This window comes from Cyanistes caeruleus, chromosome 13, assembly GCF_971803275.1.
Source record: "Cyanistes caeruleus chromosome 13, bCyaCae1.hap1.1, whole genome shotgun sequence".
Lineage (NCBI taxonomy): Eukaryota > Metazoa > Chordata > Aves > Passeriformes > Paridae > Cyanistes > Cyanistes caeruleus.
The window spans coordinates 13,561,217-13,587,331 of record NC_141713.1 but is presented as its reverse complement, the minus strand read 5'-3'; the positions used below and the strand labels follow the sequence as shown (position 1 = coordinate 13,587,331).

The 26,115-nt window shown below is 38.2% G+C and overlaps 1 protein-coding gene and 1 long non-coding RNA gene across 14 annotated transcripts in view; one reads left to right on the top strand and one right to left on the bottom strand.

The window, feature by feature from the left end:
• CGNL1 (cingulin like 1) overlaps positions 1 to 22,439 on the bottom strand; it is a 60,360-nt gene extending 37,921 nt beyond the window's left edge. For 2 of the 11 annotated variants that reach the window (XM_086848944.1, XM_086848946.1), the window contains exons 1-9: positions 22,200 to 22,334; positions 7,447 to 8,130; positions 6,534 to 7,275; positions 5,951 to 6,045; positions 4,899 to 4,992; positions 3,925 to 4,026; positions 3,388 to 3,536; positions 2,761 to 2,896; positions 782 to 994 (exon numbers count right to left, since the gene is read on the bottom strand). In XM_086848944.1, the coding sequence (XP_086705070.1) occupies positions 782 to 994; positions 2,761 to 2,896; positions 3,388 to 3,536; positions 3,925 to 4,026; positions 4,899 to 4,992; positions 5,951 to 6,045; positions 6,534 to 7,275; positions 7,447 to 8,111 (2,196 nt within the window). In that variant the 5' untranslated portion in view covers positions 8,112 to 8,130; positions 22,200 to 22,334. Of the gene's footprint in view, positions 1 to 781; positions 995 to 2,760; positions 2,897 to 3,387; positions 3,537 to 3,924; positions 4,027 to 4,898; positions 4,993 to 5,950; positions 6,046 to 6,533; positions 8,131 to 21,351; positions 21,853 to 22,199 lie in introns of those variants that run through there. The other 9 variants (XM_086848938.1, XM_086848939.1, XM_086848940.1 and 6 more) reach the window with 6 other exon arrangements.
• The window catches only part of LOC111934162 (uncharacterized), a 63,147-nt gene continuing 59,343 nt past the window's right edge, over positions 22,312 to 26,115 (top strand). For 2 of the 3 annotated variants that reach the window (XR_015275825.1, XR_015275826.1), the window contains exon 1: positions 22,312 to 22,386. This is a non-coding gene — a long non-coding RNA (uncharacterized LOC111934162). Of the gene's footprint in view, positions 22,387 to 22,432; positions 22,911 to 26,115 lie in introns of those variants that run through there. The other variant, XR_015275827.1, reaches the window with a different exon arrangement.

Sequence of the window (26,115 nt, the reverse complement as noted above, 5' to 3'; positions counted from 1 at the left end):
AAAAAAATAATCTTTCAATATGTTTTTACCTGCTGTCTCTACAAAGAAAATTTCACAAAGTACATATTTTGGAAAACAATAACAAATATGCACATCTGAAACCTGTTCCTATTCTCCCTCTGACAAAGAATTCCTGCTGATGCTGGAAGAGGCAATTCCTTCAGTTCTGTTACCTTCCTGTCTGATTGAAAACACCCAAACCCCTGCTGTTTCCTTGTGCCCACACTCCTTTGACCAGTCAGTAAACAAGCTTAAGTTCAATAAATGAAAAGGACACAAAATAAAACACAAAACCCCACACTGATATTGAGAAGTTGAATGGACAAGGTGGAACAATGCAACCAGGGAACAGGATGTGACACAATTAGCTGAATGTAGGAACAGTGGGCTGCAAAAAACTGCAGAGAGCTGCTAGGAGTTATTTCAACAGTGTGACTGACAAAGCACACTGGTGCTCTTCAAGGGCATCCTCAAGGTTTTGGTGATTCTATTTAACACAGGACAAGCAAATGGTTCTCTGCACTATATTCCCATCTATTCTCCCTCAAAGTTTGCAATTAAGCAAATGCATTAAGTGCTTGAAGAAAGGACCACAACTTCAGCTATGACAATCAAAACATTAGATGTGCATGAAATAAAACTTATTCTCAGCAGCCAAGAATCTCCTGGCCTGAATCTTTGCCTATTTTGCTAGGAAAATAGTAGTTCTGAAAGCATCTAGTATACAGCTTCTGAGAGGTAGGATCTTTCCCTGCAGAGGTAATTGTTAGCACTTATATACCTCTGTTGCTTTCTCCAGGCTCTCTCGTAGATCCAGCAATTCTTTATCATGTTGCTCCTTAAGTTTATCCATCTCTGTGTCATGGTTGGATACCTCTTCTTTAAGGGCTCCTTTCAAAGCTGTGAGCTCTCTCTCTCTTTTTCTCAAAATCTCTTCTTGTTGATCTTTTGCTATTAATACTTCTTGCAGATCCTGCTTCATTTGCATCAGCTCCTAAAGCCCAAAATTAAACACAGCTGTGTGTCAAATACCCTCTGTGGATGGTCTGTTTATGTCTCACAGAAAGAAAGCATAAGCTCCCCAAGGACAAGTTTGTTTCATATGACTGACATATTTTTTACAGCTTTTATAGTACGCTAAAAATTTGCTCAAACGTAATTATTATTAGAATTATAACTGATATATAACTGATGTTTTATATAATAGGTCAATATATCTGATGCTGCAAAACCATCAGAAGATTTTAGTGGTGTATGTTATGTCATCTGCAAATAATGCAGAAGTCACTCCTATGTTGTGCTTTCTCTAGCAACGAGGTAGATAAGAACGAAGACAAAGCATTTTTCTCCCAATTGCAAGAGAAACAAACTCAGCGATAATTCTTTACTTTCTTTTCTGCAGGAAAGAATAAATACAGTTGCTTCTTCAAGTGCTGAAGACAAAAACAAGTGCTTCCCAACCAAGCCCATGTCTTCACACCCTTCCTCCTCCCACCAGGGTAACTCTAGAAGTCATTTCCCCTCTCCAAATCACTGGGAAGGAACTGGAGAGTCAATGGATCTGAAGACTAAAGATACATACAAAAACACAGAATAACAGAAACAATCAAAAATGTACTGTTTCAAGAATTCTCTAATTTGGTATTTCTCCAGCTGTGAATAATTGTACTTTCAAAGAGAATGCAGGCTTCCCCTGCACTGAAGGAGGATCGGTACATCTAAACCACTCCTGACACACATCACCTACTCTGCCATTAAAAGCCTACAAAGGAAGGTATCCTACCACCATCCCAGACAGCATCTTCCTCTGTTTAATTATCACTATTAACAGAAGTTTTTTCTAACACTTCCTTTAAATCTTTGGAGTTAAGTAATTTCTTACTCATCTCCACACAACATAGAAAAAGTGATCACTATCACCTTTACAGCAACATTCTGTAAGATGTGTTTTTGACTCTTCCCTCACTCCTCCATTCTTCCTTCATCAAAGGCAATGTTTTTCAGTATTATCATTTATATTATCATAATTTGTGATATTCCCCCACTTATGTTCAACTTTCAATTACAGTGCCTGAGATTTAAGACAGTACTTAAGAGTAATCAAATCTCACCCATACAAAACAAGGTGGTTTCTCTACTCTACTCTCAAACATCTTTAATATTTCTGCACTGATACTCTTACACATCCTTCTCAACAAATTTAATAAACTGTGTTCTCTATTTCATCATCAGTATTTTAGTATAACCAGGGCTACAGCCAATTCCTCTTTCATCCCAAGGTGACAGAAACCCTGTAACTCTTTTGTTCCTCACCAGACTCATCCCTTCTCTCCCTGGTCCCCACCAATAAGGAGTCAACAATTTAGAGACTGCTTTGTTGAGTTCTTTTCATTTTCTTAGCTGAATCTCATCTGGCTTTGGTAATATATACATTTTCCTTAAACTGATCTTCCCTGCTCTAACCCCCAACTCCTAATTGTTAAAACTGACTGAGATTATTATTTGGTAACAGTGGATAACACACCTGGCTGTCAGCCATAAAGGTATCTGTTCTCCTTCTCCATAAAACAATGGTACTCTGTATTCCTTTTAGGGTTAACGTTGCTATCATAACATGCTTTCTTAGGTCACCTAATAATGGTATATTGCTTTGGATTAATAGCATAGGAAAAGCAAAGGCACGTATTTCTTCCACCAGTATCTTAGTCTTCTCTTTTCATGCAATTTTTCTGATTCTCCTTCTGCTACTTTGTAACTTACCTCAATCAGAATCTCTTTCTCCCCTTCATCGGTGTGTTTTGCATTATCCAGTTCATCATGCATCTCAGAGAGCTGGTCTTGAAGATCTCTGATCTCAGTCTGGTGTTTTTCCTGCTCCATCTTAACTTGAAAAAGCCTCATCAGTAAAAATCAGACAGGGTTTTTTAATTTGTAGAAATACTAATTTGCTCATTCAAATACTAAAAAGACACACATTCCCATGTTGCCCACAAAGAATGGCATACAATGAGGCAGAAAAATTAAATGACAGGGTAAAAATGAGAAATCTTCTAACTGGGTATTTAAGTGGGGAGCTATATTTTATTTCCGACCTGGTACTCTAGTCATTCAAGTGTTTCCACATTTCAAAGACTCAAACTATATATTTTGACCATGAAATATTAAATCCAATTTGCACTAAGAGGAAGATAATAAATTCAGCAGTCTTTCTCTTTCTTCCAGATATTCTAAAGACATGACTCTTTCAAATGGGAGAAACATTTCCTACAGTAACAAATGTCACTTGTCTGGCTCCATCAACATATTCTGGAGACACAGGTGCTTTTAATCTAAAAGGTTTAAGAAAAGGTACAAATTTCAATGATAACTTTGCTAGAATTAACTCACTCCTCCAGGTTTTGCCTGAGTTCCTTCTCGTTTTCTTCCAGCTGCTTTTTTAAGGCTTCCTTTTCACATATACTTTGATCAAGCTGCAACTGAAGATCTTTCAGACTTGCTCGTGTAGCATCTCTCTCTTCTTTGGAATTTTGCTGATTCTGAATTTTGTACACCAAAAGTTAAGCAAAATAATAGACAGCAGATATATGATTAATACAGTTTGTCTCTCAGTGCATGTCTGTCTCGCTGCAATCACCAGATTATCATTCACCTCAGCAGATACTTAAGAAGTGCTTTGTGCAGTGCTTAAGACTTTTATTCATTGCTCCAATCTCCTTCTCAAATACTAAGAACAGATTTGTTACAAAGGGTAACAATGCTATGACCAACTACCCTTTAAATAGAAAGTCTTCTGAGAAAATACAGGTATATCTGGATTAAGAAGAATATGAAGCAAAAGGGATCCAGCTGGAGGATCAGCTGTCACTTATTTTGAAAAGTGTATTTGAAAAAAAACAGAAACTTTATAACAATAAAGTGCTGTACCCTAATTTCCAGATCCAGTTTTTTCTCTAACTCTTCCACTTTCCTTTCAAGTTCTGCTTTTTGTTCCACCAATGCTTTGACTTCAGCTGAAGAATCCGAAACCTACAATTAAATAGAGACATTTATTCCCACAAAGCCAAGATATTCTTTGAGAATAGTTTCTTTCTTTTTTTAACCTAAAGCAAAGCTACAAACAAGACTAACAAAGTGCAGCATCAACTGCCTGAGCTCACTGGGGATTTTTTATATGGGTCAGGCCAAGCTAAGATTTTCAAAGAAACCATGATTTGGTTTTCATAAAACTTCTTGGTAATTCCTCAAGGCATGTTGACAATAAAACAGAAAATTTACAAATGTAAAGAAAAATCCAAATTAGGCAACGTCTGAGTCAAATCATGTGAACTTTGGGCTAATTTTACTGAGATATCACTAATTATGAAAAATGGACATCAAAGGAAAAGCATGCCCATATGTTAAGACAGGTTTTAAAATATCTTTTTATTTAATTTCCTAGGATGTATTTTGCAAATAAATATTGCTGTCATTAAAAACAAAAGCTACATAAGTCTCTCATGTTATGTCTGTCTCACTGCAATGAAAAGATTAACATTTATCTCTGCAGACAAATTTTATCCAAGAAATTTTATGTGAATGTGCCTAACATTTTTCTTCATTGCTCAAAAGGTTAACTGTGCTGTGAGCAACTACACTTAAAATCTTCTGAAAAAGCACAGGTATATCTAGATTAAGAAGAATATGAAGATAAAAAAATTTCATTTTTACCAATTGTACCCCAGGGTAAAATAATAAGAAATAAGCATGTTATCCTTCTCATGCAATCAAAATTAAGCTATATTTTTGAGGAACTACATGAAGAGCCTAGTAAAAATCAGTAAGGTGATTCAGATTCTTAAGGCTGTGTCTGAATACTGCACCACTTTGAAACAAGCCAAAGCAAATTGAAAATTCTTTACCTGAGTCTTTCCAGCAGCTCTTGACTTCAAAGTCTGAATTTTCTCAAAAACCAAGTTCACTTTCCTCTTTGTTGCATCATCATTATCAGGACTTCTAATACACACAGTACAAATAAGCAAAGATATGATCGAAGTTACTATTTTGTTAACACCAAACCAAATTCAGACTGTCCAAACTAATAAAAACTCCACAAAAAAACCCGAAATAATACAGACAAATCCCAAATTATCTTGACTATGATTTACTAAAATCTTTAAAGAGAGGAGTTAAAAGTTGGTATTCCAAATATTTTTTAAAAAGCCAACCAAACAAAAAAGACCATGAACTCTTGAAGTGCAAATCTTTTCTGTAAGGTTGTGGCTGTGGAAAGACAGACATTCAACTTGTACATTACTCAGACATATTGAAATAAGAAGTAGTTAGTTCTAGGTTTTAGAAGTCCTAACTACTGCACCATAAAATAACACTTGAATAGGCCCCAGAACCTGCTATATCAGGAATGAAAAGAAATTCAAATGAATCCTGTATTTTTAATTAATTTAACCTTCCTTTACCTTTCAATAAGTTATCAGTAGAAAATACCAAGAGTTACAGCTGCAAAAAGTACTACAAGCACAGTAACAAGAGGGCTTCTGTCAAACCTTAGGAAATAACACTTCATTGTTCTTGTTGCTGTTGTTTGAAAAACTCAAAGGTTTAAGCTTCCATGAGGTACTACTTGAACTCCCCAATAACCCCTATATTATACGAAGTTTAATTTCAGATGTATTTAAAAGACAAATCATATTCTGATTCACAAGTTTCAGGTGCATTTAATCATATATATACATATATATACACATATATATACATAACCTTATGTAAGTCTTGGTAGCCTGGGTATTTTGAGATCAGATAATGATCATTATCTGATCATTAGAGAACGAAGCCGAGAATTGTGAAAAAGATATTTCGTTTAATTATACCTTTCACTTTACTGTTTCACATTTCAAATGTAATTGAAGACAAGTATTGAGAAAATATAATCCAAAAGTTAAGTGTGCTTACTGACCCTTCCTTAAGGTAATTGTAAAGTATCTGCTTAGCAGTCTCTTCATTTGTTTGCTGTGCAAGATCTTGCTGGCCTTTTAAGAGATCAGGAGTAGCCTAAAAGATAAAATATCAAAATAGAACAATTCTGTGAGAGTTGTAAATACAAACAGTACAATTGGACTTCTCCATTCTATCCTAATAATGAAAGTTTTTATGTACTATGGACTTGGAGTTCTGAAAGGTCCACTGGAGTTTCAGCTTAATGCAATAAAAAACCATACTAGATACCAAAAGAAAAAAGAAAACAACTTGATTTTGCATACATATTTTTCATATGCTACTCCTGTGCATCTATGCTTAAGAATCTTTATAACATCATTTATGAGAATCTGTTTGGTCTCACCATCTTCCTTTACCCATGGAAATATCAGTTGTTTTACAAATCAGATCTATATATTTCTATATATCAGTATACAAATCTATACTTACAATCCCATTTGGAGTTTGTTCTAATGAAGACCAGAAAAATACACAATTAACAATATGGCAGCTTTTGTATGCTAGAGTGCAAAGAACAGTTTAAAGAATAAATTCAAAATTACCTGTATATTAGGGATGGATGAACATGTTTTCACAGAAATCTTCTTAGCTCCTGATTCAGGTGTAATTGTAATTCGGTTTGGCAACGACAAAGTAGAAGTTACTGTTTTAACTTCCTCTCTCTTACTCTGTCCTGGGAGGGTAGCTGACCTACCCATCAAGCTCTCTGTATCTGTTCCATTCTGTTTATGGTTTTTTATGAAACTGCTGCTCTGGGTTTCTTTACTGGGCATTTGCAGTTTTCCAATACTTCGAGCAGAAATCTTCATCTCTTTGGAAGGTGCCTTTTGATCTCTGGATAACTGCTTGTGAACACAAACTTTAGATGGTCTCAGCAAGTGCTCAGTTGACTTACCCAAGGTTTTACTGAATTCACCTAAATAATCTGAATTTACATCAAGTCCTAATGACAAGGCACTATCAACACTTCTTGACCTTTTTCGATCATCTGGATGAATTCTGTTCCTTTTTCCTGACCTGCCTCTTCTGTGAGCATCAACTCTCTTATCAAACTTTTCAATTAGCTGATCTACTCCTGGAAGCGAACCAGTGTCAATATCACGACCAGTTCCTGGCAAGAATGGAATGTACCTCCTGTTTTCATGCCGGTTAACATTGTCCGCGTAGATGGCGTACTCTTGGTCATCCAATAAAAATCTGTATAAGGAATTTGCAGAAGTGGGAGTAGCTGATGAGGACGAGGATCTTCGGGAGTCATTCAATACTGGCCCAGTTGAATCTTGCCTGCGGAAGGGAAGAATATCTGGTCTAGGTTTCTTTGACTCGGGATAAGCAGTGGGACTAACACAGGGGGATCCTCCTGCCAGTGAAAATGACTCTGAAACACACGCGTCACTGGGGCTGATCATGCTGCTGGGACAATCCTGCAGCTGCTTATTTGGATCTTCTACTGACCTGTTCAGATGTATTTTTTTTGAATTTGCTTTGGTTGGCTCTGCAAGGTACGTATTTGTTTTCTGCAGGGACACGACTTTAGATGAAGAAATCCAAGGCTTTGCTTCAGTTTTTTCATCTGCAAAAGACTTAGATTTACTGCACACAGAAGACTGGTAATTATCCAAGTTCAAGTTATTTTTTTCAGGATCATAAGGCTGCAAAAGTTCAGGATGTCTTTGAAAATTCAACAAATTTGAGGATTTAATAGTTTCATCCTTAAAATCTGGCATTTCACTTTCCTTTTCATTCACATTGGTTGTCTTCAGTGTTTTAGGCATAGAGGGTTGCACATGCTGTGTTCCAGCAAATTTTGTATGTTCATTAATTCTGTCCTCTAACTTAAAAGCAGTATTGGAGTCTGTGGCTGGCTTGTTTACAGTCTGAGGAGTGACCTGCTGTTCTTTTCCAGGAGGAGGGGGAGTATTTTCTGGCAAGCATCCCTCTGTATTGTTCAGTACTATGTAAGGATGTCCATCAATTCCTTGGACTCTAATGCTGACACCATAAGACCCTGTCCTAGAATTTTGAACATTTTTAGTTTTTTGAGTCTCTTCACTTGCAAGTTCAAGAGTGACTTCATAGTCCTGCTGCATGTGCTTAAAACCAGCAAAATATGGCTCCATGTCTATCAGAGGATTATATCTGAACAGGAGAAAAATTACAAAATTGTCACTGTTTTAAGTAAGTTAGATTATTTCATTAATTACTTTATTCCACTATTCAATGTGACTATGAAGACTAATAGCAATATGCAGGGAGATCAATATCCAAGCTCTATCAAGCCCAAAGCAAATACATTGTGATACAAAGACAAATGTCAGACTGACATATTCTGGATCAATGTAATGTTATTTTATGAATATTACCTTCACAGAGTAGGTGCTTGTTGCTTTGAAATCAAATTACTTCAAATATTAGCAACTCTGGTACATTTTTTTGAGTAAAAGCATGACTTTTGGGTATTTCCACTATATTTACTGAAGACTGTACCTTTCACAAACCAATGATCACTTTAAAGCCAGCATTTAGTACCAGCCATATTAACATTTAAACATAAACTCAGGAGAGCAAAACACAACTAGGTAGTTTAAGGTTTTATGAGTTTCAGGTAACTAAAGCATTTCAAGGAAGGTCAATATCCTCATTCCTTTGAGTTGTGGTTTTTATGTACTTGAGTTTCAACACTTGTTTCTAATGACATCTGAAAATGAACTTTTTCATTTATTATCTCACTGTCACCCCTAAAAATAAACTTTCCTTCACATTAATTAAACAATCTCCCAAATGTATGCTTGTTCCAGAAAACTCCAGTTGCTATTTTAAAACAAGATTTGTTTGCTGAGCAACAAAAATGGAAAAACACTGCTAGTATATCCAAGGCTGACACTGCCTTTTACAGATTCAAAGGGAATGCTAACTCCAGCCTATATCTGCCAAAACCATTTCAATCTAGAAACCAAAAAATTCAACCCTACCTGTGTTTTTAATGTTAAATGCTACTCTAACAGCTGGGTTTGCAGGCAGATTTACTTTACTGTCTGTTGCAGATTATGAGCCAACTGTCTAAAGGCAGAGGCAGTGCAGCGACAGTATGAGCTGTGTCTATAAAAGAATGGAATGCAAGACTGTGAGACTGATACAAAACCTGGAGGGAATAAACTTTTGAACTAAGCCGGGGAGTTGAGTCATCACTGAGGCCTGACAAACCCACGATGGTAATCAGCAAGAGGAAACCAAAACAACAGGATGTCTCATGGAAAAACAACCCTCTGCAGCCAGTTTCACTCTCCTGTCTATCTCAGCATGAACCACCTCCCTTAGATATTCTAGTCAAGAGCAGAGTACTCATTTTTTCCTGACAGCGGAAGAAAAAAAAATTGGCTCAATATCCATAGAATACTAATTTCCATCCAATTAGTCCTCCTAGCAGGAAAGCTCCTCTCAAAAACATCTTCCTCTCTAAAAACCTACTCCAGCGCCTCCTCAGCAGCGAGCTTCTAAGTTAAAGTCTCACATGGCACATTTGCATGTTTGAGAGAAATCCCTGATTTACACATAGTTGGTAGCACTCATCTGTAGTGGATGAACATCTTTACAAAAAATTCTCCACTCAGCAATCCCAGCCAGATCAGAAATGCCACTAAAACAAACTAAGGAGTATATGAAACTTTACACTGCGCCTTCAAGTTGTATTAGCAGACCTATAGAAAGAGTAAAGTTTATCTGAATTTGACAATAATGGTAACAACTAAAAAATATAAAAAGGAGTCACTAAAAATAAACCTAAAAGCCAAAAACTAAGAAGTTTTTACACCAATCAGCATAAGAAACATAAACACAATACATTACAATATGTCTGTTAGGGGTGACTGCAAAAGCAGTCTTTCAAACTTGTTGTAAAGTTCCTAAAAATATTAAATAACCAGAAAAAAACCCCAATTAACCCTCATCCCCTTAAAAATAACCACAAAACACCAACCCTCCTGCTATATAGGAGAAACAATATTTAGGTTAACAATCTGCCTTAAATTAATATGTTTAATTTGTCTTTAAAACCATAAAGAAGTATGCATATTTGTCTTCTTCACGTGCATTGTGTTAATAAAACTCTTAATTTTACTGTACAAAAGGATAAAACCTTGTAGAAATAAAAGAGCTAAACAAAGTATTTTTTAAATAACACATTTTATCTTTCTGGATCAGTGAATAAAAGATTACATTTATAAATTCCCATTACATCAAAGAAAAACAAGACATGACCCTACTATTCAAATATTTGAAGGTTTTACATAGAATTTCTATTTTCTAGGATGTCAAGCTACATTGGGTAATACACAAACTACATAATATCAAATAGTTGTTTTACAATACACAATAAAGTAGTTTTGCAATTTTGTAAGCATTTTTAAATTAAAGAAAAAAGCATTACTGGCTTTCGTCACACACAGCCTTTCTGAGGAAATCCTGAAACTACCTTAATTGATTAATTACAGTTACCATCATTCTCCTGCACACACATTGTACAGTCACATCTCGGGCGCTGGCAGGGTTACAGCAACAGAGGAAGATAAGAGGACTGAAGCTGTTCCTCTCCCATCTGTCTGCCCCACTCCTCTGACAGATGTCATCATGTCAAAAATGAGAACATCTGAAAACTCTGCTGGCTGAGTACATACCTCAGCCATGAAAAACTGCAGATGGGCATACTCGGGTAAATGAAATCAGCCTTGTGCTCCATGCTGTGACCGACTGAAATCCTGACATCTGATCCAGTGCAGGAGCTGACAGCTGGGGGCCCTGACAGCTACAACTGCCTGGTTTTAATCTTCTGTAAGGCTGCTGAAGCCCTCAAATATTATGACAAAACAGTCTGTTTACTCTTCAGCTTATGAAGAGAGGTTAGATATTTAAATGGCAGCTCGGAAGGCAATTTCCCTGTTTATGCAGCTCCTTACATACTTGTAGTTACTTGTAGTTACTTGAAAAAATAAAGAAGCTTTTTTTTAAAATAGAGATTGATATAAATCCTAATTCCAGGTTTTCTACCGAAGTCATTCTTTAAATTTTAAACAATACAGTCTTGCTAGTAATTTTATTTGCTATCTCAGAGTTTACAAACACGATTTTCAGAAAACAGAAGCACTAACTCTATTAAAGTTTTAATTAACTGAAAGACTATCATTCTATTGTAAAATCAGTTCCTATCTCCTATCTTGAAGCAATCGTCATTACAACATCATATACAAATTAATCAGGACATAAGAAAAGACTACTTCAATAAATTATTTTCTTCTGAAAATACTCTACTTGCTAAAACAGGTAGTATAGTCAAGGACCCACAGTCATCAGCATCTTGCTATCAGGTCAGCAAGTAAAGTACCACAGAATGATGGGATCATCTATTTTGTCAGCAAAATGGCCTTGTACTGCTTGAGGTAAGCAGAAAACTTCAAAATGAATTTGTGTTTTAACTTCATTGTAAGGGACAGCAACCTTTAAAAACTTCTGTGAACAAATAAACAAAACTGGCACTCAAAGCTACTCAAGCCTTTCTGTCTTGAGATTTCTTCCTAAAATAAGACTTCATAAAGGTATTTAAACACTCATTTTAAATACAGACTTCAGTGCGTATGGAAGGCCCACATTTTCTCATTACTCAGAAACGGTTTCATTTTTCTGAACAACTTCTTTTTGCCAAAAATAGAAACCATGACATTTTTGTTATAAAGAGAACTTGTCAGCAGAGGTTTTAATATCTGAAAATCCAATACTCTGCATGTTCTTCTGTAGCAGTTTGTTGTTCAGTGGTGATATGATACTCCATAAAGAACCACAGCAGATCAACACTGAAGGTTTAACAGGTCAAAAACTTTTTTTTTAAATTCCTTAAAAACATTTCCTTTCACAGCTATTTTATAGCTAGCGAACAGGAGCTATGTGAGACCTGCCTTACAAAACAGAAAACCTCTGTCATGTGGAACCCTGGCTGCCCTCCCTGACAAGAACAGAAAAGAGTGCCTCTGAGAAACATACTCCTGTGCCAGACAAGTCTCTTCCCTTCTTAAAATTACAGCATCACAAAGGCATGGAAATGTCTCCACTACCCATTTCAGATCTTTAGCCAAATCTACAAGACAAATTTATTCAGAAAAATTGCATTCCCAATCCTATTAAATGCCAAACTCTGCATGAGAAGCTTGCTCTCCTGTATTCTGCCCACACACCATCATCACAAAGCATGTCCCACCTTGTGCTCCAGCCTGTGAGCCAAGCACCTGCCCTGGACAGACAGACAGACAGGGCTGCCAGGATACACAGTCCAGGCAGAGATGGTGGCTAGCATGGGGGACACACTATCCTACCAATGGATATGGTCCTTAGCCTCCTGAAGGAGCCACACATCCTTCAAAGGTATTGCCTCAAATTACACGTATGCTCCTTTTGCATACATCTAGTGAGGGAATGTGGAGGAATAAAAGAGATCTGACTTTTCTTATGGCACTAGGACTCCTTCCTTGCTACCTGAATGTCAAAAAAACAGGATCTCCCCCACATCCAATATCACAATCCTGGGTCTCCTAAGACTGGATTACCTGAAGATAAGGGCATACTTCGTTATCTCCTCTTTGGAGGAGAGAACTTTAAGAATTCTGAAAATTTTAAACTATTTCAGGCTAAATTACAAATGATATTTGGTTCCATGTAATTTATTTCCACATTTTATTACCATAAGAAAAAAAAAATCCTCATGGACCATATTATTTAATCAGTGTCTTTTTTGAAAAATTGGGATGTAACGGTTTATGGATGTTTACTTCAGATAGTTCACATGCACAGCAAAATGCCAGGAAGGAACTATAAAATTTGTTCTCCAGCCTTACATAACACTGAGCTTGCTCTCCAAGCTAAATAATGGATTCGCTGTGCAGCTGACTACTCAGAAAGTATCAGCAATATCACACAAAGTGGGTGTTAGGTCAGTAATAAATGACAGTGTTATGGAAAAAGGACAGGAAATATCTTTACGAGGGAAGAGGAAGGAAAACTTATACACTGTGAGGATAAAGAAAAGGAAGCAGACAGGATAATTCATGGAAAGACCAAGACTAATGTTTTTACACTTGATGGAAAACATTCTCACAAACATGCCTTGCAAATATGACAGGAAACTTTATCATTGTCAATCCTACCTACAGTTTGCTTATGCCAAAGACAAATGGGCTTGGGTTGCTGTCCCTTTTAGACAGTGTGGAAGATAGCTCTAGAGTAGGATAAGTTTATTTGATCTACTGCTTACAGAGGGCAGAAGGGAGAAAAGTGCAATTTTAAAATTCTAGATATGGGGCTGTAGAAAAAGACAGTAAAACTCATTTAAGAGCGAATTGACAATATCGAGCAACAGAAAGACATCTGAAATAAGTCTGCCATCTTTCCAACAGATTACTTAATCCTATTTAAGATTTTTTTCCTATTTGAGGTTTTTTTTGTCTATATAAAATTCTATTTCTAGCATGTGAGGTAGTTATTATTAGAAAGAAAATGATGATAGTTACAGTGTACAATGAAATGGTCACCATTTGTTTTTCCCCAGCACTGTCTGTAAACTGCCACTCCCCAGCTAGTGGTCAAAATTAAAAATCTTCAAAAGGTCTATAACAAAGGATTTTCTACAATATATTGTGTCATTCTATATCTGCAGCCATCAGTGAGGAAAAAAAAATACTCAGATTTATTTTATTATTGCTGTTGGCATTTCTGATGTCAGCATCAAAGACCTACCTAAAATTTCTACAAATGAAATAAAAAAAACAAACACTGAGTTTTCAAATATTCATTCCTTTTTAAACCAGCCCAAAAGCTTCAGGTCCCATCTCTTTCCAGTTGATGGAAGAAAAGACACTGTGACAAATTCTATCCTTGACAATCAGGAGCCTCTGAGAACCTAAGCCATGCAGCTTATATTTTTCAAAACTCCATATACCAGTACTATAGACTGCAAGGATTTAAGCCTGGTATCATACAGACACAAGACCAAATCAAGGCATCTCTTCAGCATTCAAGACAGGGCTGACCTATCACTGTAGGCAGAATTAGCTTTACATATGTTATAAAAAGCTAGCAAATTATACTCCTCCAAAATCACTCCATCTAAACGCACTTTGTACTAGATGCCACGTGCCACCTCAGCTCCAGATCACCCACGTATCTGGTGCAGTGCAAACAGGAACGGAGCAGCTTTGAGCTGCTGCATCCCACTGTGGTTCCAGAGCTGTATCCAAGCCTGCCTGCACTGCTCCAGCAGTGAAATTCACCCCACTGCCAGTCCAAGTTGTGCACAGTGCCCATGGACAAAAGCAAATGCTGGAGGACCACACACCCATACTGCAAGTAGGCCATGCAGGCCTCCCTCAGAGCAGGGATTCCAGCCCCCACACCAGACGTCAGGTAGGTCTGTGCTTTCCATAAACGCAACACGAGTTGGTTTTTTCCTCCTTTGACCAAGCTGTGATTAAATATAGGAATCATATAGCTTTGGATGTACAATGAAAAATTAATTACAGCCAGGAACACTGACCCAGAGAAATACCTTTTTATAGGAAGGATTTCAACATTTCTGAATTAAGTACTTCCATTTTTAGTCTGTGAAAAACGCCACTCTCTTTTCTGATTTCAGATGGCAGCCTATAGATGACAAGTTAGAACTTCCTGCAGGATGAAAATTCCAAAAAACACTTTTCTTCCATAGCTGTTAGTGAAAGCCAACAGCCATGCTTTGGATAGTATGCATTACAGATATTATTTTATCAATTTCTCCCAAAATGCAGTAAAGCAAAGTGGATGGTCTTTCAGTTTGCTGCCTTAGAAAGGAGAATTTCAGTTTCAGTTCCACCCACGTATTAAACAACTTTATTCAGATAGCAAACAAAATAGAATATTAGTAGCCACCTTTCCAAGGAGAGGAAGAGGCTGTATTTAATAAAGACTGTGAGTAGAAGGAACAATTAAAAGCAGTTAGAGCAAAAGATACGGTTCGCTTGCTTACAACTGGGTTCATACTCCCTCTGGCTGATAAATGTTGTGTGTGAGGAAGTCTCAAGTGTTTGAAATGTAAAACATCTTGTTAGTCCTATGAAAGTATGTGACAGATCAGCCAAATGCTTGAGCTGTGTGACAACTAGCAGGTTTTGTTGGCTTATTTGTTGGTTGGTTTTTTTTCCAAATGAAAATCTGCTTCAGTGGCTGCAAGTCAATAACAACACATTTTGGCAGACACTCAGTTCTCAAAAATTTTCAGAGTTTTATTAAAAACAAGGACATAATACATATATCCAATTTTCTTTATCTGCTGTGTATGAATTAATGTAGTCATAATTTTACAGGGTTTATCCACATAGGAAATAACATGTGATAATTTACTGAATGTAAAGTAAAGTTTTAATTTTGTTTATTATGAAAAGGCTAAGAAACCTCCAAATTTCTCATGTAATGTTCTAAAGTATTACCACTGCATTTATATACCTTGTATCATTATTTAAGAGCTCTCTTTTTCTTTACTGAAGTAATATTTCCAGATTTTCTCAAATCATAAACAAAAGGGTGTCAGAAACAAAATCAAACACATTAAAGGTATACTAAAACGGAAGTCAACTTGTATCTGAATTACAGTTCCAAGAAACTAATTCATGTGATCTGTAGTGAGTAGTCCCAGGTCCTGCAGACTGTGAGTTAAGTCACTGGACGGAGATGGGAGCTGCACTTGTTTATTCATGGTTACTGTGGTACAAGTTACTCTGTGTGGACACAAACAACTGCCTGAGTGTATTTGTGCCATGGTACTCTTTAATCTCCCATGCAGGCTCAGATAAAGCTCCTGACAAGTTGGGTTTTGCCATTAACAGGATCTAATTACTGGGGTTATCTTATATCTGACACTACTGCACTACAATTAATATTTATAAACTTTACTAATACAAAACCTTATAAATACTTATTTCAGAGTTGACTATATACACACAATACTCAATTTTCCCTCATTTATCTTAAAATCTTGCAGAAGAGGTTAAAAACAAGAAAAAAAGTAATAAAGTCATAAGAGGAAATGTTATTATATATACACTCTCCTACTTCATCAAATTCTTAATGTTCAAATCTGTTACGTAGTGACAGAAAAGACAGCTGAGAGACACGAGAATCCTCACAGATACTAAAAGAGGTTTGTGATTTCAAATACAATAGCTGGTTTGCATCCCAACATCTGACATGAGTACACATACTCCATGAGAGATTCTGTGCTGTTTCATTACATTTTCCTCCAATTGTCAGTGTTAGAAACTGTATTTTGTTCCAAAGGAAATTATCTTAGTACATCCCAATGATATCATTATTGTTTAAATAGAAGAAAGTATCCTGTTCATGTATTTAGATGCTTGAGCAAAAAATCTCAGGTTTGTTAAGAGTCTCTTAGAAAGCCCTTCTCAAAGGAATGGACACAGGTAGGGCAGCCTTTGTTAAGTTTTACAAGTGCTTCAGGAACATGTTTATTTACAAAATTATCTAACATAATTAAATAATAAAAGGTTCCTATATGTTAAACTTTTTTCTTTCAGTTCAAGTGTGATATTTCACTGGACCTTCTTCTCACTATTCCCATGCAAAAACTATTAATCTTGTCTACAGGAACTATTTTTACAGCAACCCAATAGATGCAACTTGGATGCCCTTGATTGTATATGTGTAACTTATTCCTGAACAAAATTAATGATGAACTATGAGTACAGCTGCTTGGAAAGACCAAGGTCTCACCTATATAAAAACATACAGAGCAGGGTCAATCTCTATGGAGATGGAAGTTTTTAAGTACAAAAACTACATGTAAAGTAGGCTGTAGGAGTCATGTTTACACAGCCAACATAAGGCCACAGCTTCATGTGTATTCAAGCTGGTTATGCCTTCCATTTTTCTACTGTTAAACTTTGTCTTAATTACATTGTATTCTTTAAACACTTGGCTTCACACCCATCTAGTTTCTTTCAACTAACTCAGCCATGCGTTTTCAAATTTAAATATGCAGTCAGAACTGCAGGCTCTGAGCCCAGGCCCCACCAGACAAGATGATATCATCACACTCTGTCTGAGAGACATACGCTGAGTACAGAAGAGAGAGGTTAGAAAACTCCACAGAGGAAAAGAGCTTCATGGTGAGCTGGACTGAATCACTTAGAAAGGCCTACAAAGCCTATGCAGCCAAAGTGACCTGGGACAGGCCCTGCGAGCGCAGGTTTAACCAGCTCCCCTAAGCTGCCACACTTCTCACCTTCACATTGGAATAGCATAATTACCGTGGAAATGAGAGATGTAGGGCTGCCTCTTTATGAAGCTAGAAGTGTTTGTGGAATTATAATGTAACATTACATGCCAATTGTTCTTGTAAATAAAGGCTGCTACACTGCTAAACATTTGCTCCTTGCATATAACAGCTAATGGCGTGCAAATAAATGTATGAAGGCATACCCCAACCAATTTCAACAAGGGCAACCAAATATACTGAGTTTGATTTACTCACTGAAAACACTCTGTATAAAAGCTTAAATTTTACCCTATTTCTGCATTATTCTTATGTTGAAGCAGAATGCAAATAACTATCCCCTTTCGCACATCTTTATGTACATGGAATACATCTCCCATTCTAATAAACTCCAACAGTTCTTAGAGGTATCTTCCAACAGAATTCTAAACAGGGTTGAAACATTCTTAAAGGCCGGTAATTACTTATGAGTTTATATATACACTCATAGAAACACATAAACACATGTCAGTATGACTGTGTAAGCATGTAAGCTTGGGCAGCCTGGACAATACATCTTCTTTTCACACTTTATTTAGTTTCCATGACCACATTTTAGCTACTTTTAAATGGTTCATGCCATGCACATGCAACTAAAGTATTATGAAGTGCTGTGAATGCCTGGAGTCAAAACATGGCCATGATTGCTTAGAGTCATATCTGAATGGTCATGACTCCTGGCATGCCTGAGGACCCTCACAGAAAAGGGCCACTGTGGTAATCATTGAAGCGTTTTCCAGTCTTACCAATCTCCCTGGTGATTTTTTGCAGTCTGAGTGCTTTCTGAGACATTTCTCCAACCACATTTATTGCTCACTGCTCACTGTTTTCATCAAAATCAAGAAGAATGTGAAAAGCTATTACAGAATAATAATTTTGAATCTCATACTGTCAGCCTGGTTAATGAAATTCACACAAAGGACAAATAGAAATTAAAACATTTCATTTGGCTAAAAATTTAGAGGCATTCTAGGAAAAATTAAACTACATGCCTAAAATGTCTGGTTATTAATTTTGTCATCCACTTTACTTCACATAAAATGGAAGGTTATAAGCCTACATTTGGATAAACTCCTCCAAGGAGGCTGCCAGCTCTGTTGGCAGAGAGGGTACAAGATCAGAAAAAATAGTGAGCTCTAATCCCAAACAGTGGCAACTCCATGACTACCACTCCACTAAATCTTTAGCACATGCATTCTTAACATGTTAATTTTGGGGGGTTTAAGATTAAATTTTCATACTTGGCTGTACAGAAAAACATTTCCATTTTGATTTAACACCATTCAGAGTCAAGGTCAAAGCAGTTTCTGAAATGTGTTCATGTTTCCAGACAAACACACCTGGCATAAACACTCCATGGACACATGAAACACCTTCCCTCACGTAATAACTGGGTAATGTAGCATTGTCAGTGAATGGGTTTTCCATTCTGCCAATTAAGAACAGAAATAGTACAAAGAACCTATTTATTGTGTTTTTGCACATCGTTCCAACACATCATTCAAGACGCATTAAAAACAGAATTACCAAACCCAGGTTCAGGATGCATCAAGCCTGTACCACCTTCCTCTGTACACAGTTTGTTGAGATCTAGCAACAAAACCTTCATCTCATCCTAGCCATTCAAAACATCTGTTAATCTCAATATTGTAAGGATGTAATTCTCTGCAAAGCCTACCTCTGAATGGTATCACTGAACTGATCAGATAGAAGATAACCTTCTTTTATCTTTAAAAAAAAAAAAAGAAGTGGGACAGATAGAAGAAATACAAATTTCTTAAGCCTGCTTTATCTGGACACATGGGCAGTAGGTAGCTGCAACATTTCTGATACCATTCACAGTTGCAGAGAGGGTGCAGAAGTGAAAAAAAAAAAGCCCCATTATTTGAGTGTTCATTGCCATTTCTCAAAAATCTATTAGTACCAGGGATCTTGACCAGATTCTTGCCAGTTCCTTTCTATCAACATAGGTAGATGCTGCCATAGGATGAATGCTGTTTTGCATAATCAGACTTGTATGCTTGGTATTAATATACAGATTTCAGGTTACCTCCATCATAAAAAGGCTTTAATATTAATGACATCATCATCACAATGACTTCAAAAAGCAGAAATGGTAAAACAGCACACTATAGAATGAAACAGTGATGGTCTACTTTTGTTTAAATTTTTACATCTGCAGAATTATTTGGCCTCAAAATACTTCAGTAACTATTTTTTAATAACAATCAGCCCACCATGATCCAGACTGAATAAACTCATAGCACATATGTTCATGTTGCATTGCTCCATGACAAAAGATTTAAAAACTCACATTTGAGGTCATGCCATTCACCTGCATACTTCAGATGACACTGCAGAACCCAGACAAACCAGTTTCACCAATACTCCCAGAAAGATCAACTTCCTATTACACAATGTACACCAGAAGAAGGAACTGTCACCAATTCTTTTCTGCAATTTTGTCATCCTTTTATTGAGGTAAAATTCCTTATATTGGACATACCGTAGACTATTTCTGGAGAAAATTAAAATTCACATCTCCCATAAAAACCCTGCCAGAGGAACCTAAGTGTGTTCTCAGACATTTTAGTAATGACACTGAGATCTAATAATGCAATTAACAGAAATTAAAATAAGCTGGTTTGCTTGGAGGCAATTCAGGCAGCCTAAGCAGTCTAGATTCATTAGATTTAAAAGCAAAATGTAATTAAGTCAAATAATGAGAATAAAAAAATCCCAAACAGTTGTGTGATACACTCATGGAGTAGACAGGATGCTGGAAATATCACCACAAATTCAGTAATCAAGGAGGTTAGCAATATAAGGCCTTTTTAGTACTGTCACAACATTAGTTACCTTTGTAGTGTGCATTTGTATTTAGGCGGCATTTAGAAACAGTTAATGTCAGTAGCAATTCAAGGGGTATGAAAACCAACTAGGAATACTTTTGCTATGATTAATATATTTCAGAAACACCTCTAAGTTGTAAACACATGGATGTAAAAATGTCAGTCCCTTTATGAGATACTTCATTTGAAGCACTGCATTTTTTATCTCAGATTATTTTTTAAAAAAACATGAATATTAAACAACCATCTGCTAAAAACAACCATCTTCTCGTAGGTGAAAGATTATCTTAATATCCTAAGAGCATTTTAACAAAAACCTAGAAGCATTGATTTCCTATGGTACACAGCTTTCTGTTTTAAAAGTGTAGCTGAGTCTCAAAATTAATAACATAAAAAGCAATTTCATTGCCCTCCATAACATGACAAACTTCTAAAACATAATGCTTCCTACACTGTTAACATAGGCTTCAATACTGTATGAAACTTTTCATTTCAATTTATTATCTTTTTCCAGAAGAAAAGACTCAAGTTCAAACTACTTATTAAAAAATAAAAAAAAACCAAATAAAAAAACCTTGTTACACTTTTACATTAATCATCAGTAACCACAACTGGCATAGAATGCAGTGTGAGCATAAGCAGATTTCTCCTGTGTCTAACATGAGGGAAAAACCCAAGACAATTCAACAACTATGACACTTCTAGAAAATGTAATTGCTAGTCAAACAAGTTCTTACAAAGCACCTTTAAAAAGTAAACAGTAGCTTGGTTTTGCCATTTTAATTACATTTTTATAGAAGTTTTAAAAGTCTGTTAAAACTAGCTCTATAAAGAGATTCATAACTACAAGACATGTGACAGTTGTCAGCATAGGCGTCAGACACTGAATCTATCAAGTTCCCATGGGAGTACCATGGGATAGTCAGGATACACTTAGGGGATTTCTGATTCATCTATAGGATTCCCTTCTAGGAGTCTGCACAAGATAAAGACAGAGTAAACGTTTAGAAAAATAGAACAACTTTCAAAGAGGTTTCCACTATTTCTATTCTGAAAATCATTCAACCTGCACTGCAATAGTGTTTTAAAAAATCTGTGTGTTAAAAAAAGGGAAAGATAAAAGCTGCAACAACTGTATTGTCAACTGCAAATCTAATGCAAACTCACCAGAGAAGTTTTATCGCAGCACTGATCTCCCCATAAAGTTGTCATCAAATTGGAAGGATATAAATTATATCAGATGCAATGTTAATTGGAAGAACAAATGCCAGAACTGCCATTCTAAACTTTTCCCATGAAAAAGAACACACACAATGCGGACACACCCACTCGCAAAAAATACGCTAATTCGCGGAATAAAAGAGAGATGAAGAAGTCAAGAGTGCCCTCTGCCCAGGAATGCCAGGAATCCCCGGAGGAATGCGTGCGAGCAAGAGGTCTCGGCGCCCCGCGGGGGCTCCGGGCCCCGCCCGCCCACCTGGAACCCAAGGCCGGCAGCAGCACCTCCACTGCGGCAGCGCAGCTCCGGGGCAGCCGCGGCCGGCCCCGCTCGGGGGGAGCACCCCCGCTCCTGACAGCCGCAGAGAAAACGAAGGACTCCGGGAATCTGCTCTCCCGGCAGCTCTCTCTCCGCTCGGCCGCTGAGGTCGCCCGCCCCGGGGCGGCCCCGCTCCGCTCGCCAGCGCAGCCCCGAGGAGCGCCCGGAGGAAGGGCTGCCCGGCACGGCCGGCGCTCCGCCAGCTCCCCGCGCGTCACTCGCCGCTCGTGTGGGGAGAGCCGCCGTGTTCTCGTCTCACGCCCGGGAGGGCCCGGCGCCCTCAGCCTTTGGAAAGGCGCGTGTTTAACGGAGCTGAGGAAAGCAGCGACCCAGGGCACCTCGGCGCTGGGAACCACAGCGTTTCGGTCCGGTAGCGCCACAGTCCTGTGCCCAGCCGGTCCCGGCCATCCCGGCAGGGAAAAGTGAGCGACACGGTGCCCCCCTCAGCTCCCAGACAGCCCGCCGCCGTTCTCCTCACCCGTCCCGAGCCGCCTCCGCCTCTCTCTCGCAGGGGGATCCCCGCCAACTCCGCGCCGCTCTCTCCACCGCCCCACCAGCCGCTCTCGCCGCCGGAGCCGAGCGCACTGCCCGCCCCCTCCAGCGGGGGAGGGGGCTCGGCGGCCGGGCCGGGCCGGGGAGGAGCCAGGCGGGGGACGCTCCCGCAGGTGAGCCCAGGGGTTCCCGCCGCTTTCGCGCCTGCCCGCGGCCTTTGGTCTCCGTGAGGGAGCGCGCGGCGCGGCCGGAGCCCCCTCACAGACACCTCCAGCCGCAAACAGAGGGGAGGGCGCCCTGCTCCTCCTCAGCTAGGGCTGCGGCCAACCGCGCCGGGACGGGACGGGGTGGCCACAACAGCCCTCTGAAGAAGAAACCCAGCCCGGGGCCCGGGTACTGTCGGCTCGAGGCTGCCTGACAGTCGGGTTTGTTTTCCCTCGCCGTGTGGAGGCGGCTGGCGAGCCGCCCGCCCGGCGGGAAGGGCTGAGGCAGCACAGGGACGGGGCAGGGCGGGCGCGCCTTTGGACGTGAGGAGGAGGTGAGGGAAGCGCAGAGAGCGGGGCTGCAGCGCCCAAACCGGGCAGGTGCCCGTGCTGCTCCCAGAGCGTCACAAGCACCTCTGGGCACACCTTGGTGCCTCGGGCACTTCGGGTGATTTCCACACTGTCTTCAGCTAGACTGGAAATAGTACAACAAGGTGATTCCAGAATATTCTACACATACAGTGCGAACTGAAGTGTTGCCATACTGCAGCATGTCTCTTTCCCTGATCCGTCAGTGAAGGAAAAGTAAGGTGGTAGAGGACTGGGATTCACAGGTGTCCTCCAAAGAGACCTAAAAAACAGTGTCTGCAACCATGTCACAAGAAATGGGCCTCAGACAGTTTTTTCCATGCTTATAAAGTTGTTCTCAAGGTTTCAACAACATAAACCAAGGAACATTGTCAGAAGAAAACTTATAGGTAATCTACAGGGAGGAAAAAAACACAACAAAATGTGATATATCTTTGTCTACAACATAAAAATGCTGGGCAGTGAACATGAGAGAGAAAAATTTAGTATATGAGTCATGAAAGCTGTGTCAAAGTTGTTCAACAGGAGGAGCATGGATAGGAACACATCCTCTTTTCAAATCCAACAGTGCTGGAGGAAACTGATCAAATTTCTGACAGAGCTGCTCTGATACCTGTCACATGGCTGGGAAAACAAGCCAAATTAGCAAAGAGTACTGTGTATATATATATATTTGGAATTTTGTATAATTGTATGGATTTTCTGTAGAGAATGGCCCTGTCTTAATTAGAATGCATAAGCAGATGAGGTTCAACTGGAGAAGGCAGTGTTCCAGATACAATATCAGTATTAACACTGCTGGACACTGTATCCATCTTTGGGTTCTGCATTGGGGAAAAAAAGGTCAAGTTCTCACAAATCTACACCAGAAAATTAAATGCATGCTAAGAATTTTTTAAAAACATGTATTTTGGTAGAAGTCAGTATTCCATAAGGGTCTATTGAGTCCTGGAAGAAACAGTCAAAAGACAGTAGTGTCTTACAGCAACTGCTTGTTATAAAATACTCTATTGATGGTTAATCAGTAGAAAGAGCTGTAAACTGTAGGAATTGCACAAATTAGAAACAATTCCAAGGAGGCAGCTAGTGAGGTGTTTGCAGACAACTGAGCATTTGCTGAGAGGATGGAAGTATTTGGTGTGACAGGGTCTGTAAAGACTTCTGTTGCGTGTCTACATAACACACTAAGTTGGTTCTCTCTCAAAATTGTTATTGAGAAGAAAGTCATAGATGTATGGAGTTTTCTGCCTTTAGTATTAACAAAAAACATGTTCATGAGACAGAACAGCCCAAACTTGTGCTGCAGTCTCTATCTTCTACATACTTTGTCATTTCACATTTGTTTTTCATATGCATTTTTTCCACATAACTGCATAATTTTGGAATTGTTTAAGAAAGAGATGCATAGAATTTGTTTCGCTCCTTTCCCTGTAGTTTATGAGAAAGCACATGAAATTTGTACCTTCACCCCACCTGAAAAAACTGGGAAACAATGAATAGAAAAGAAAGTAATTAAACTTTTTTTTTCCTCAGTTACATGAGTTGTGTGGCAACATTTCAGTTGAACTCATAGATATTATAGACATTTATAATGACTGTATTTTATTACAATTAGAGTGTTAAGAAACATGTTGACAGTTTGTTCAGCTTCATACTGTAGTTTGGTAAGATATGAAGGAATTGCACTTAATAGAAAACAAAATGGTTAATTAAAGAGGTGTATACACCTATAATTTTCATGTTGTTGTTAAAGGTTAATGAAGACTGTTAATCAATCATGTGGTACAATAACACATTTCCATTGAATTTAGATGCAAACCAGAAAAAGAAAAAAGCCTAAGAATCATTTCTTGCTAAAACAACCAGGCTATGATGACTACTAGTTGTTACTGTATAGTCTATAATTATTTTTTTTCATTATATACCTCTCAGGTAACAGCTTAGGAGACAATTCAGTTGCTGTCTGTCATGCTCAGCATTAAACTGCTTAGAAAACCTTTCTCTTGTTCTGTACTGAGCTTCAGAAAAATGAATGCCAAAGCATTTTTCTTTCTTTTATTTCTTTCTTTCATTTAACTTTTTTTTTCTGTATCAAGATGGGGGGGTGAAAATAAATAAAAAGGTGTGACAAGCACAATTGCTAAATTACTTGTATTGGCTGTGGGCTTCCCAAACTGAAGAGTTTTGACTGGATTTTCGCAAGCTCTATCGTACACTTCCTCAAAGCTCCCTCCTACACTACTTGAGCCTTCGAGGAAAGTTTATTTTGAACCTCTGAGCCTTTAATATTTCATTAAAACTGTAGTTTAAGTCAAACATCTTGTCAAACAGTTTCTTACAGATCTTTGGCATATTCTGAACGTGAGTTTTACAAGTACTTGGTTATAGTAATGCTGCAAACACGAATTGTTCAGTAAGAGCCATAGTCCAGCTGGAATACTACAAAAGTACAAGGTTTTCCAGTGATGTAAGAATTTTTTTAAGGAATGTATACAAACCCAGCAATAAGCTAAAATTGCACTCAGACAGACTTAGGTCATATACAGAACATCATCTCTGTGCAGGCTGCCATTTCCTTTCCCACCCCTCATCCAGTTATTTTTCTTTTCCTTGACTTTAAGTGAAGGTTTTGGTCCTTGTTTACAAAACTGGTTTGACAGTATGATTGATGTCTCTCTGTTCAGGCAGTGTATTATCAGGCACTTGTGAAACACAATACAAAATGGAGTTTGCAGCTAAAGCAAAAACAAACAGTAATGCCCCAGCAGCCTGTGCTGTAGATTAATTCCAGCTGCTGGCTGTTCCAGCACACCTCGGGGGCTGAGCAGCACTCCTGCACTCAGCTCTGCTTGTGCAGTGAGCCCCTCTGTGTTGAAAGCCTGCTCTATCAGTGCTGTGCTTGGCTCCTAGCATGATGCACCTCTGTCGCTCTGCTCTTCCACTACACACCCAGCTGAGTTTTGGCACTTCATTATAGTCCCCGATTTCCTTTCACAAAGGAGTCTAATCCAATAATTACATTACAGCAGAAAGTAAGGGGAAAAAAGTCTGGTATATAATTCTCTTGGAACACTGCTCCTGATTTATTTTTTTACAATAGATGTTGGAAATTTTCTTTATTATCAAAGATTAGATGTCTGTTGCTTAAAAAATAACATTTATCCTTCTTACTACTATGTTCAGTAAGCTACTAAATAGGCATTTTTATCTATTTCTTATTTCAAGAAACACAATCTTAAAAATTCAGGTCTTTACTTTCAGAGGAGATGAGGCATTTGAAGAAATGTAATTATACACTCTTAACAGATGCTTTTTAATGTGTGATCTCTA